At 41.4% G+C, this 14,643-nt stretch overlaps 1 protein-coding gene across 4 annotated transcripts in view; it reads left to right on the top strand.

Moving 5' to 3' along the window:
* lats1 (large tumor suppressor kinase 1) overlaps window positions 1–14,643 on the top strand; it is a 43,766-nt gene that overhangs the window by 10,435 nt on the left and 18,688 nt on the right. For all 4 annotated transcript variants that reach the window (XM_043681062.2, XM_043681051.2, XM_043681059.2 and 1 more), the window contains exons 4-5: window positions 2,182–3,773; window positions 9,353–9,935. In XM_043681062.2, coding sequence (XP_043536997.1) covers window positions 2,182–3,773; window positions 9,353–9,935 — 2,175 coding nt within the window. The remainder of the gene's footprint in view (window positions 1–2,181; window positions 3,774–9,352; window positions 9,936–14,643) is intronic.

Genomic DNA, 14,643 nt, shown 5'->3' with positions numbered 1-14,643 from the left:
TCCTTCCTTTATGTGCAGCAAATGTACATCCTGTATTGGAACAAAGTTTGTTTGTACCTGAAGGTGGTTGAGCCATGCAGTAGATCATTCAGATGTTGTGGAGAGGGTTTGCAGGTATAACTGTTTAACAAGATGAATTTCATATTTAGTCCAGTTTACTTCACTCCAGCAGTCTGTTTTAAGAAGATATTTATTTCAGAATATATTTTTAAACACATCTATTTGGCTGACTAACTAATTTTTTTTTAAAAGTAGTGAAATTGGTTAGCACAATTGCATTACCTAGTTTAATTGTTTCAATTTTATCTCCTGTTTGAAGGCTTCCCCATTGCCTGTACCTCTGGGTGCTCAGTACAAAAACTGTATGCTGTTAAGTTCAAAGTCTGTTTCCTATTGTGCGCACAGCTGCCATACTAAACTGCTATCAGTATAGGTTGGGTGGAGTTAGGAATGTTGATTTTGCAGAGAATGGTTTGATGATCGATAACTAGAACTTAATGCCATTAGTGAGCCATTATGCTGTTTTGTTGATTTGTATCTTAATTCATTCTAACAGTCCTCGTTCTGCAACCTGAGTATGTTTGGCTATCAATCATGGCTATCAGTCCTACTTTTGAAATTTCAAATAATCTGCTCTGTATTCCCAATATCTTGTTTCCAATGAATATTTCCAGCATTTGCAGTTTTAAAACTTGATTCACATCTAAAATTTAAAAATCACACAACACCAGGTTATAGTCCAACAGGTTTATTTGGAAGGAGAAAGTGAGGACTGCAGATGCAGGAGATCAGGGTTGAGTGTGTGTTGCTGGAAACGCACTGCAGGTCAGGCACCATCTGAGGAGCAGGAGAATCAAAATTTTGGGCATAAGCCCTTCATAAGGTTTATTTGGAAGTACAAGCTTTCAGAGCACTGCTCCTTAGGTAGCTAGTGGGGCAGGATCATCGGAGCATCCATGGAGAGAAAACAAGTTAATGTTTTGAGTCGAGATAACTTTTCATCAGAGGTGAAGAGAAATGTGGATTTGGCAGTATTTACACAATTGTAGGTCGAGGGTGCGGTGTTAGAGGGGGTAAGACTGCTGAGGATGAAAGGATCTTGATAGTTCAGATTTTGAAGTGATTGGAATGTGAGAATAGCAGATCAATAGTGTGTCAAACTGCCAGACTAGGAAGAACAGACAGTCCCACTGGAGTGGGGAGAGGGAGAGAAGGTGACAGAGAATGTAACAAGCAAAGGTAAAAGAAAGGGAGGCAATAGATTCACAATTTGAAGGTGTTTAACTCAATATTGAGCCCAATAGGTTGTAAACTGTCGAGTTTGAAGATGAGATGTTGCGCCTCTAGTTTGCACTGTGATTCACTGGAGCATTGCAGCATGCAGAGGATAGACAAGTGGGCGTGTGAGTAAGACACTGTTAAAATGACCAGCTACGTAAAAATTTCGGGTCATGCTTGCACGCACACTGGAGATGTTCTGCAAAGCAGTCACCCATTCTGCGTTTTGTTTCTCCAATGTATAGTAGGCCACATTGGGTGCTGCAAATACAATACACAAGATTGGAGGATGTACAGGTGAAATGCTGCTTCACTTGGAAAGATTGTTAAGGGCCTTGGATGGTGAGCAGGGAGGAGATGAAAGGGCAGGTGTTGCACCTTCTGTAGTTCCATGGGAAGGGGGTTGGTGTTGGTGGTTGAGGAATGGAGTAGGGTGTCCTGGAGAAATTTGGATGTGGAATTTCGCAGTGAAGAGTTTTAATGTCAGTAGTAGGGCATGGAAATTGGGTATAGTCTCAGCCAGAAATGGAGGAAGGCAGAGATTTTGAGGATTGCACAATTGAAAATTGTGTAAATGGGAAATTTGAGGCCATGGAACGATTTAAATCAAACATGAAATATTCCAGATAGATATTTTTACAGATGGTGTTACTGGATTGCCTGAATTTAATATTTTCCAGTTATGAAACTCCATGGTGAGTGAACTGCAATCTATTGAAAACTAAATGTGAAAAATGTTATCATATTGTGAAGTTAACCGAGAGTTTAATATAGGAAGATCAATAATATGTACATTTGTAGTACACCACAAAATGTAATGTACTCTAACAAAACTATATTTTGTCTGCGTCACTGATATATTTTATACTAGTATCATTTTATTTTTCTCATCTTCCTGAACAGCACCCAGCACGGTTCAGCAAACAATTAACCGGAGGCCAAGCTGGAAGGGCTCAAAAGAATCTTTAGCTGCACAACGACATGGTCCATCATTGATGGATGGCGTGGGATATCGAGCAGACAGCCCGGTCTCCCAGATAGAAATGGGTCGGCCATTGTCATCAAGTTCAGGAATGACTACATATACACAGAGTCATCCAGGTAATGGACAAGTGCCTTTGGGAGCAGTGAACACTCAGAGAGCGAACCCTCAACCACCACTCCCAGTCAGGAGTGTAACTCCTCCACCACCTCCACCCAGAGGACAGACTCCACCCCCACGTGGTACCACTCCTCCCCCACCCTCTTGGGAGGGGAGCCAGCAACCAAAACGGTTCTCTGGCAACATGGAATACATGATTACACGAATATCTCCTGTGCCGCAAGCAGCCTGGCAGGATGGGTTCCCACCAGCAAACCTGAATGCTGCCTCTATGATGAATCCACAGCCCCAAGGCCAAAGAGGAATTAGTCCTATTCCACTTGGTAGGCAACCTATTATCATGCAAAATGCCACTTGTAACAAATACAACTACCCAGCAGGCCGAACAGGCCACCAGAATGGATCAGCACCACCTGATGGCTCTATAGGTGGACACTTTGTGCCACACACAACTGTTATGGGAGGAAGCGCGGTGACTCGTCAGCCACCTCCATACCCTCACTCTCAGTCTAGCAGACTAAGCCCCTGTGCCCTCCAAATGCAAGCTGGTGGGGCTGCTGCTACCACTTACAGTAGTAACTTGAATGGAAACGTTTCACAGTCTGTCATGGTGTCAAACCGAAACAGCCAGAACATGGATCTTTATAACATCGGTGCACCTACAATTACATCTTCATGGCCACAGCCACCTCCACCTCAGCCCCAGTCTTCAGGTGGTGGGCAGGAGATGACTAACTGGCATCCTTCTCAAAATCTGAACGCACCTGTACGGTCCAATTCTTTCAACAATCATCTTCTGTCCAGCCGGCAGCCTCATTCCAACTCTCAGCCCTCTGTCACCACGGTGACTGCCATTACACCTGCCCCCATTCTACAGCCTGTGAAGAGCATCCGTGTACAGAAACCTGAGCTTCAGACAGCGCTTGCGCCTACTCACCCTCCCTGGATGCAGCAAACCGGACCTGTTCCCGAGTGTTCCACTCTCACTGAAGCTCCGAGTTATCAGCCTCCACCTCCACCATATCCCAAGCATTTGCTTCAGCAAAACCAGTCTGCTTCACTGTATGATTCTGTAGCCAAGGTCAACAAAGATGAGCACACAGCAAAACAGTGCATATTACAGGTGGCTCAGAATGCTGAAGAGGATGAGCATGATAAGGCTACCGAGTATGGGGAACGGTTTGATGCTACAGAGAAGGAAAAAAAACTAATTACAACATCGCCTGTCCCAGTGCGGAAAAACAAAAAGGATGAGGAACGCAGAGAGTCACGAATTCAGATATACTCCTCACAAGCCTTCAAATTCTTCATGGAGCAGCATGTGGAGAATGTGCTCAAGTCTCATCAGCAGAGGTTGCATCGCAAAAAACAGCTGGAGAATGAAATGTCAAGGGTAAGCTTCTCTCTGTAAGGCACTTCATCTGCATCGAGCATTCTTCACTTAGGCCCCTACCTATTTCTTTTGTTTGCCATTGTTATGAGCAGCTATGAAGATAGAAATGATGAGATTGGTCATATTTTCACACTTTTCCTTCTTGCTTTCTATGAAGCATGCCTCTAGCTAAAACACATTATTGACGGGTAAATAGCTTCAGGCCTGAAAAGCTGATCACCTGGATAAGCATCCATGTATATAAGAAAAAGAAAATTAGTTTACCTTTAGAAATTTTTGTTTTATCTTGATCCATGACGTTAGCCTTTACTCTGAGATAGCACTCATGTTTCTTTAGTTGTTTGCAGAATTAAGTGCCATCATAAAAATTTGAGTACATAAAACAATGCCGCCTTCATGCACTTCATTTCAGATCAGATTTTCAACCATTTCAACTATTCAAAAAAAGACCAGGAAAATTTTGCTTTGAGTGTGGGTCATTATTTTTAGCTGAACCAACATCTTTTTAAAAATGGTTTATCTGATCATAATATTATTATGAATTGCAGAACTTTTGTTACACTTTGTTTACAACAGCAACTACTCTTCAAAATTACCGTATCATGGAGATGGTGAGGACTGCAGATGCTGGAGAAGTCAGAATCGATAAAGTGATCAACGTTTTGGACTTAACCCTTCATCAGGATTGGGGAGGGGGAAAGAGGCTGAGAAATAATGGGGGTTTTGGGGCTGGCGCTGGGGGAAAAGTAGTTGGGATAGCAATAGGTGCGGCAATTGCCATCCAAACTGCCTTTCCCCCAGCCGCTCCCACCCCCCCTCCCCGTTTATTTCTCAGCCCTCTTTTCCCTCCCTCCAATTCTCTCCAATTCTGATGAAGGGTTAAGTTCAACTCAAAATTACTGTATATACTCAAGTATTTGTCAAATATTTTTGACTACTTTTAAAGGTTAAATTTATGGGATCGACTGTTATGTGGGTGCTACTTTTGAGTGGCTGAAATTCATGCTCATCAAAATTCATACCATTTCATTAGCAAAAGCCCAATTGATCTCTTAACAAATAATGAAAAAAAACACGATTTATGGTCATTCTGAAAACCTGATGCGGAGCGCGATGGTTGCGGACTGCAAGGCCCAGAGCGGAGTGGGATGACCAACACATTGACTCATAAATGTTGACCTGTTATCAGTGGAGAACTGGGGTTGACTTTTACTTGAGATATATGGAAAATTCCAGATTTTTTGGCCAAAAATAGCGGGTCGACCTTTACATGAAATCGACTATTATTGGAGTATACACTTCAATGGCTGTAAACCCTTTTGGAACATACGGAGGTAGTGAAAGATGCTATAGGAATTCAATTCATTCTTCTTCCATAGAATGGCATCAGTCAGCACTGAAATATAGAGGCATCTTGAGTCTTGCTTTAAAGGAGAATGAGAAAAGCTAAATGATCAATGAGAATTCAGATGTAGTGCAAGATTAGAAGGGAGAAAAGAGGACCAGTGGAGGTGAGAGTTATTTAGGCAAACTAAGCTGAAACATAAAATGAAAACATATGATCAATTGAAGATTGGTGATGCTAAAGAAAATCACGAATGTAAAAATTGAAATTAGAGATTTACAAATTTGTTGAATATGCAACAATTTGGGTGTATCAGTTTTGAAGCTAAATTTAGTAAAGGGAATGCTGGAAAAGAATGAGTAGACTTGAAGTGGATAAGGTCACCAGGTCTTGAGGAAACACGCCATAGGCCATTGACCTAATGTTATTAATGATGGCTACAGTATTCAAACCGATAATTGTAATTTGTGCCATTGGATTAAGGACAGCGAATATAATTCCTTTTCTTCTTGATGGAAAAAGGATAAAGTTATGATCTCTCCATTTTGATGATTATTTGAATAATTCAATATAAAATTGATAAGCATTTTGAATTGTACGGGTTAATTGAGCAATACCATCATGGGTTAGTTAAATGCAAGTCCCATCCAATGCTAATGTATCTTTTACTTGGAAACTGAAAGAAGTATTTGAAGCAGAGGAGGGTACAGGGCATTAGATTTAAATTTCCAGTAAAGAATTGGCACAGCCGTGATTAACCAGTGGCCATTCTTGTGTTATGAACCCTTTGTGGTTATTCATTTTTTATTGGTGGTCATTAGAGAAGAAATTTTGGTACAAGAACACATAATTCAGCACTCCCTCTTACTGCATCACCGTGTTGGTCTGTATTTTATGGTCAAGTCCGAGGAGGGTGGGCCTTTTGATTTCAAGGTGAATATGATCCCAGCTGAGCTAAACTAACACTTAAACAAATATACAGGTACACAATACAAATTTATAATTAATGTATTAAAAACTTGATCATTCAGGCAAACTTTTACAACTTACCCTTGAAATTTATCACCACCTACAGAAAATTGTCTAATTATGTGCTGTGACATGAGCCCTACCAACTAGCAAAGACTAGTGGCTCCATTTTTGTGCCCTTTTCATGGTGCCTGTACTTGCTTTGTGGTTTCCATTTTCATATTTGCTTAGTTTCAAGCACATGTAAGGTTTCTTACCGTTGGTATTTCTAATGATATTTTGTGCTTACATTCTCTATTAGTGTTGATTAAAGAAAGTTGGAATACTGTACTTGCTAACAATGACATTCTCCTAAAATCTATCCTGGCTCCTTTTACCCATCCTTTTTCAATCCCTGTTCGCAAATGTCCATTTTGTGATGCTGTTCCCTCATGGTTTAATGCTGTTTGGTACTATATTTCCTCCAGTCGTTGCTCCTGTATCCTTTTGATCCCCAAAATACTTTGAGTTGCATCCTTCGTCCACTCCTCAGATATGTCTTTGCGTGTGGCATCCATTGCTTCTCTACTTTCATCATTGAATACATCACTGTTGATACTTTCATCAGCTATCTATCTCATACAAAGATGTAGGTTAGTCCAGTTCAATAGCATTAAATTCAGAGCAGCCATTTGAGCTCTCACCAACTTCTTGAGCTCTGCAAGCACCATTCCAAATGTGATTGATGGGTCTGGCAACTATTTACAGTTGTCATCATTCAATCTTGTCACTTTATCCACATACCTATAACTATAAAAATTAACTATAACTCTAAAGCACTCCCTGCAGGGTTGTTGAAAGTGGATTTAATTATTACATTGGAAAGGGAATTGGATATATATTTGAGAAAAGACAAGTTTGTCGGGCTGCATAGAAAGTGTAAGGAGTGAGACAAATTTAAGATTTCTTCCAACAGCTACAGCAGACCTGATGGCCCGATATGCCTACTTTGCTGCAAAATTCTCTTTTAACTCCATTCTCTTTTGGCAGTAATGCTTTAATTTTTTTTTTAGCAGATGTGTCCTGTAGCTGGGATCTTCTTGCTTATTCCTTGGAGTTGCAGTGTTGTGTGGAGCATGTATATTGATGAATAAAAGTTGATCTTGTAGTTTGTCATTTTTCCACACTGCCTGTACCAAAGGTTGTACCTTCGGACCTTGCAGGTTGTACATGTTGGTGTTTCGTTCTTCTTCATTCTTCTTTGTATGGAGCTGCAGGAGATTGGGGAGATACTACACAAGTGTTTTGCATCAGTATTTACTGTGGAAAAGGACATAGAAGATATAGAATGTAGGGAAATAGATGGTGACATCTTGAAAAATGTCCATATTACAAAGGGGGAAGTGCTGGCTGTCTTGGAATGCACAAAAGTGGATAAATCCCCTGATCAGGTGTACCTTAGAATTCTGTGGGAAGCTAGGGAAGTGATTATTGGGCCTCTTACTGAGATATTTGTATCATCGATAACAGGTGAGGTGCCAGAAGACTGGAAGTTAGCTAACATGGTGCCACTGTTTAAGAAAGGTGGTAAGGACAAGCCAGGGAACTATATACCAGTGAGCCTTATATCGGTGATGGGCAAGTTGTTGGAGGGAATCTTGAGGGACAGAATGTACATATATTTGGAAAGGCTAGGACTGATTAGGGATAGTCAACATGGCTTTGTGCGTGGGAAATCATGTCTCACAAACTTGATTGAGTTTTTTGCAGAAGTAACAAAGGATTGATGAGGGCAGAGCAGTTAACGTGATTTATATGGATTTCAGTAAGGCGTTCAGCAAGGTTCCCCACGGGATACTGGTGAGCAAGATTAGATCTCATGGAATACTGGGAGAACTAGCCATTTGGATACAGAACTGGCTGAAAGGTAGAAGACAGAGGGTAGTGATGGAGGGCTGTTTTTCAGACTGAAGGTCTAGTGGAGTGCCACAAGGATCGGTGCTGGGTCACTAACTTTCATCATTTACGTAAATGATTTAGATGTAACCATAAGAGGTTAGTAAGTTTGCAGATGACACCAAAATTCGAGGTATAGTGGACAGCGAAGAAGGCATGTTGGAATATTGCATGCAATTCTGGTCTCCTTTCTATCAGAAAGATGTTGTGAAACTTGAAAGGGTTCTGAAAAGATTTACAAGGATGTAGCCATGATTGGGGGATTTGACCTATAGGGAGAGGTTGAATAGGTTAGGACTGTTTTCCCTGGAGCATCAGAGGCTGAGGGGTAACCTTATAGAGGTTTATAAAATCATGAGGGATGTGGGTAGGATAAATAGGCAAAATCATTTCCATGGGGTGGGGGAGTCCAGAACTATAGGGCATAGGTTTAGAGTGAGAGGGGAAAGATATAAAAGAGACCTAAGGGGCAACTGTTTCACATAGCGGGTGGTATGTGCGTGGAATGAGCTGCCAGAGGAAATGGTGGAGACAAGTACAATTGCAATATTTAAAAGGCCTCTGGATGGGTATATCAATAGAAGGGTTTGGAGCGAAATGAGCCAGGTGATGGCAGGTGGGATTGGGTTGGGATATTTGGTCGGCATGCATGAGTTGGACTGAAGGGTCTGTTTCCGTGCTGTACATCTCTATGACTCTCTGTTACTGCCATTAGTTATGTGTGCTATCTTATGCATATTAATTGCAATCTAGGAGTGTGCTGACAATCTTGAACAGGATGACTTCTGAATAGTTTCACAGCCCACATTACTTCCAAGCACATGGGTAGTGCATCTTCAAATAATAAAGGCATGACTAAGGATTCATACTTGTTGCATCTCTAATTAGATCCTCGTTTTATAGTGTGATTGAGATGTAATTTGTTCAGTTTGGGATATGTAACAGCTCATATTTAACTGTTAAATAGTGCACGGAGAATTAAATAATATATTGATCATTTAAATGTGTTATTCTAAATGGTATCATCCTTGATTCAATGACAACATATTAATCTGAATGTAACTGAAAGTGATGGCAAGTTTACATAATTGGTTTCCATTTTATGTAGACATAGGAACTCATAATGAAAATATAGAATTAAATGTATAAGTAAATGAATTGTTAAATAGGCATTGAACTGTCAGTTAGCACTGGCAACTTGCTTCATCTGAAGACAACAGTTGTCTTGATATCCCATGTACAGCATTCAGGAAATTATTTCAAGACTATTTAACACCTGTTCTTGAAGAATTTCAGTTTGAAAATTTTAACTCTGTTTGTTTATTTGTAGGTTGGATTGTCAAAAGATGCCCAGGATCAGATGCGCAAAATGTTGTGCCAAAAAGAGTCCAATTATATCCGCCTAAAGAGGGCAAAGATGGATAAGTCTATGTTTGTGAAGATTAAGACCCTGGGAATAGGTGCATTTGGGGAAGTCTGTCTTGCTCGGAAAGTAGATACCAATGCATTATATGCTATGAAAACACTGAGGAAGAAAGATGTATTGCTGCGAAACCAAGTTGCTCATGTCAAAGCTGAACGGGATATCTTGGCAGAAGCTGACAATGAGTGGGTAGTTCGACTCTATTATTCATTCCAAGACCGAGACAATCTTTATTTTGTGATGGACTACATTCCAGGAGGAGACATGATGAGTCTCCTGATCAGAATGGGCATCTTTCCAGAACCTCTGGCACAATTCTACATTGCTGAACTGACCTGTGCTGTGGAAAGTGTTCACAAAATGGGCTTCATTCATAGGGATATTAAACCAGATAACATTCTGATAGACAGAGATGGACATATAAAACTAACTGACTTTGGGCTGTGTACTGGTTTTCGATGGACCCACGATTCCAAGTATTACCAAAGTGGTAAGTAATATTTACTAACACCATTAGTATGGGAATGTTACTGCACACAACTATTATTAGTTGCTCTGTTCAACCATTAATTTATTGCGATTAGATAATTGAGACAACAGTCTCGCACTGTCACAGCCATTGGAAGTAGTTTCAGGTGGGTTTTCTTCATTCCTGTAGACCAATTCCTTGAGGAGTGGGTACTTTGTTGGGTTGGGCCACTTGTGTTTGTAAGCCCAATTTGACATAAAGGATAATTGGAGGGGTGTTCCAAGGATGTAGTTGGAGGACTGGAAAGGGATAGAATGAAGAATAATCCGAATGCTTCCCTGTCTCTAAATACAGTATTTTGCTAGGAATTGATTACCGTGTTTCAAGTGCTTGAGTTTAGTATAGTCTTTATTCCTCTAACCAAGAAAGGCAAGTGTGCCAAACGCCACCTTCACTGCCCTATCTAACTGTGATGCTAATTTCACAGAACTATGTGCCTGTATCACTTAGTTTCTCTGTTTGACAATACTCTCTTGGGCTTTGCCATTAACTGTATAAGTCCTGCCCCTGTTCACCTTCCCTCACTTTACTTAAGTTAAACTCCATCTCCAACAGCATGGGAATAATTGGTAAATTATTAAAGTTTGCACATTATACATCAGTATAAAAGATGACACCATGAATGAAAACTGTATTTTAAAGTACTTTGTAAGTATGTTTTATTTTATGTAGACTGGTAGTTCATAGCCAAACCAGCTGCATTTTATGGTGACAGAAAATGCAATGAAATCTCTCCCGCTCCACCCAAACACTCTCACATTAATACCAGCTCCTTCCTCCCCACAATACGTACCCATCTTCCCAACTACATCCCTACTACATACATCCTGTCTCCACTCAACCCCTGCTCACTTGTCACTTTCATCCTACTCCCACTCAAGGCTCATCATTCCCTCATCCCTTCCTCCTTGCCTATGCTCTTCACTCCCTGGATTTCTCCGTGTTTACTCTCTGGAGTGGAGAAACAATGCTAACCTGGAAGGATAATAGACTAAAGCTTCAAAATCCAACCCCAGACCCCCTAACCCCATACTTATCATGGCTAATCCACCTAGCCTACACATGCCTGGACACTACAGGGCAAATTTAGTATGGCTAATCACCTAGCCTGTACATCCTTGGACTTTGGATAGGAAACCGGAATACCCAGTGGAAATCGACACAAGCACAAGTAGAGCATGTAACCTTCACACAGACATCCAATACTGGATTTGAACACGGTTCTCTGGCACTGTGAGGCAGCAGTGGTAACCAATGTCCCACCGTTCAACCTGTTATATTCACAACCACTTTTATTTTTCTCTCTTTCCAATTTATTCAAAGTTATTAAATTTCGTCACTGAGTCATAGCGCTATACAGCACAGAATCAGACCCTTCAGTCCAACGTGTCTATGCTGACGAGATATCCTAAATTAATCTAGTCCCATTTGCCAGCATTTGGTCCATAGCTGTCTGAATCCTTCCTACTCATACCCATCCAGATGCCTTTCAAATGTTGTTATTGTACCAGCCTCCACTACCTCCTCTGGCAGCTTATTCTATACATGCACCACTTTCTGCGTGAACATGTGTCCCTTAGGTCCCTTTTAAATTTACCCCTCTCACCTCAAACCTATGTCCTCTTGTTTTGGACTCCCCCACTGTGGGGAAATGACCTAATCTATTTACCCTAACCGTGTCCCTCATGATTTTAAAAACTTCTATATGGTAACCCCACAGCTTCCAACGCTTCAGGGAAAAAAGCCCCAGCCTATTCAACCTCTCCCTATAGCTCAAATCCTCCATCCCTGGCAATATCCTTGTAAATCTTTTCTGAAGCCTTTCAAGTATTACATCTTTCCTATGGCAGGGAGACCAGAGTTGGACACAGAATTCCAAAAGTGGCCTAACTGATGACCTGTACAACAGCAACTTGACCTCTCAACTACTATATCCACTGCATTGACCAATGAAGGCAAGCATACCAGATGCCATCTTCACTACCCTGTCTACCTGCAACTCCACTTTCAAGGAACTGTGAACCTGCATCCTGAGGTCTATTCATTCAGCAACACTCCCCACAAGCTACCTTTAAGTGTATAAGTCCTGCCCTGATTTGCCTTGCCTTGCAGCGCCTCACATTTATCTAAATTAAACTCCATCTGCCAGTCCTTGGCCCATTGTACTCTGAGGTAACTTCTTCACAGTCCGCTACACCTCCAATTTTGGTGTCATCTGCAAACTTACTATCTATACTTCATATGTTCACACCCAAGCCGTTTATATAAATGACAAGAAGCAATGGACCCAGCACTGATGCTTGTGGCACACTGCTGGTCACAGGCTTCCAGTCTGAAAAGCAACCTTCTACCACCACCTTCTGTCTTCTACCTTCAAACTAGTTCAGTTCTCTAATGGGTAATTCTAATTGTATTCCATGTGATCTAACCCTTGCTAACCATTCTAATATGAGGAAGCTTGTCGAATGCCTTGCAGAAGTCCTTATGTATCGCGTCCACCACTCTGCCCTCATCAATCCTCCTCATTACTTCAAAAAACTCAATCAAGTTCATGAGACACAATTTCCCATGCTCAAAGTCGTGTTGACTTTCCCTAATCAGTCCTTGCCTTTCCAAATATATGTAAATCCTGTCTCATGATTCCCTCCAACAACTTGCCCACCATTGACATCAGGCTCACCAGTCTACGGTCCCCTGTTTTTCCCTCATCAACTTTCTTAAATAGTGGCACCATGTTAGCCAATCTCTAGTCTTCCGGGACCTCACCGGAAGCAATCACTTCCCTAGCTTCCCACATAGTTCTAGGGTACACCTGATCAGATCCCAGGGATTTATGCGTTTTAATCATCACCACCTCTGTAATATGGACATTTTTCAAGAAGTCACTGCTTATTTCCCCATGTTCTCTATCTTTCATATCCTTCTCCACTGTAAATGCTGATGCAAAATACTTGCTTAGTATCTCCCCATTTCCTGAGGGTCCACATGGTGGCCTTGCTGATCTTTAAGGGGCCCTATTCTTTCCCTTGTTTTTCTTTTGTCCTTAATGTATTTGTAGAGTCCCTTTGGATTTTCCTTATCCCTACTTGCCAAAGTTATGTTCCCTTTTGCCCTTCTGATTTCCTTCTTAAGCATACCTGCACTGTCCTCCTTACTCAATCCCTGCTGTCTATAAGTTGCATATGCCGCCTCCTCATTCTCGACTAAAACCTCAATTTCTGTAGTTATCCAGCATTCCCTACACCTACCAGTCTTGCCCTTACCCAAATGGGAACGTGTTGTCTCTGGACTCTCGTTATCTCCGTTCTAAAAGCTTCCCATTTTCTAACCATCTCCTTACCTGCTAACAGACTTCCCAATCAACTTTTGAAAGTTCTTGCTTAACACTGTCAAAATTGACCTTCCTCTAATTTGGAGCTTTACGAGAAGGCTATCAATTATATTGATATTCCCTTTATTCCATACAGTGCAAAAAGCTGCTAATTGGATAGTGATCACTTGCTGTCGTTCTAGTTCCATAGAATTCATTATGGTATCCATGCCATCTTTTCCATGCACCTCATGCATTGAGGATAGGAGTTGGGACATCAGGTTGAGGTAGTAAACGATGGTGCTGAGGCCACTTTTGGAGTACTGTATACTGTTCAAGTCACCCTGCTATAAGAAGGATATTATTAAATTGCAGAAAAGATTTACAAGGATGTTAGCAGGCCTGGAGGGTTTGTGTTATGAGGAGAGGCTGAATAGGCTGGGACTTGTTTCCCTTGAGCACAGGAGGTTGAGGGGTCATCTTATAGAGATTTATAAAATGAGGGGCATAAATGAGGTGAATAGCAAATTCTTTCCCCTAGGGTATGGGAGCTCAAAACTAGCCCAGAGCCTCATATTTTTAAGGTGAGAGGAGAAAGATTTAAAGGGGCAACATTGGTCCGGGGGGATGTTGCTGAACAAAGAGACCTTGGAGTGCAAGTTCATAGTTCCTTAAAAGTGGAGTCACAGTTAGACCAGATAGTGAAGAAGGCGTTTGGTTTGCTTTCCTTTATTGGTCAAAGAATTGAGTATAGGAGTTGGGAGGTCATGTTGTGGCTGTACAGGACATTAGTTAGGCCACTTTTGGAATACTTTGTTCACTTCTGGTCTCCCTGCCTCAGGAAAGATGTTGTGAAACTTGAAAGGATTCAGCAAAGATTTAAAAGGATGTTGCCAAGGTTGGATGGCTTGAGCTATAGCGAGAGGTTGAATAGGCTGGGGCTATTTTCCCTGGAGCATCGGAAGCTGAGAGGTCACCTTGTAGAGGTTTATAAATCATGAGGGGCATGGATTGGGTGAATAGCCAATGTCTTTACCTGGGATGGGGAAGTCTAAACCTGGAGGGCTTAAGTTTAAGATTGAGAGGGGAAATAGTTAAAAGGGGTCTAAGGGGCAACTTTTTCACAGATTAGTGCGTAAATGGAATGAGCTGCCAGAGGAAGTGGTGGAGATGGGTACTGTTACAGCATTTAAAAGACATCTGAATGGGTATATGAATAAGAACAGTTTAGAGGGATATGGGCCAAGTGCTGGCAAATGGCACTAGATTAATTTACGATATCTGGTCGACATGGACGAATTGGACCGAAGGGTCTGTTTCCATGTTGTACATCTCAGAGTCACTGACTGTGACACAGGG

Source organism: Chiloscyllium plagiosum, unplaced genomic scaffold, assembly GCF_037043375.1.
Source record: "Chiloscyllium plagiosum isolate Xiang-an unplaced genomic scaffold, Cpla_swu_hap1 HiC_scaffold_3, whole genome shotgun sequence".
Lineage (NCBI taxonomy): Eukaryota > Metazoa > Chordata > Chondrichthyes > Orectolobiformes > Hemiscylliidae > Chiloscyllium > Chiloscyllium plagiosum.
This window is presented reverse-complemented; position numbering and strand designations above follow the sequence as displayed.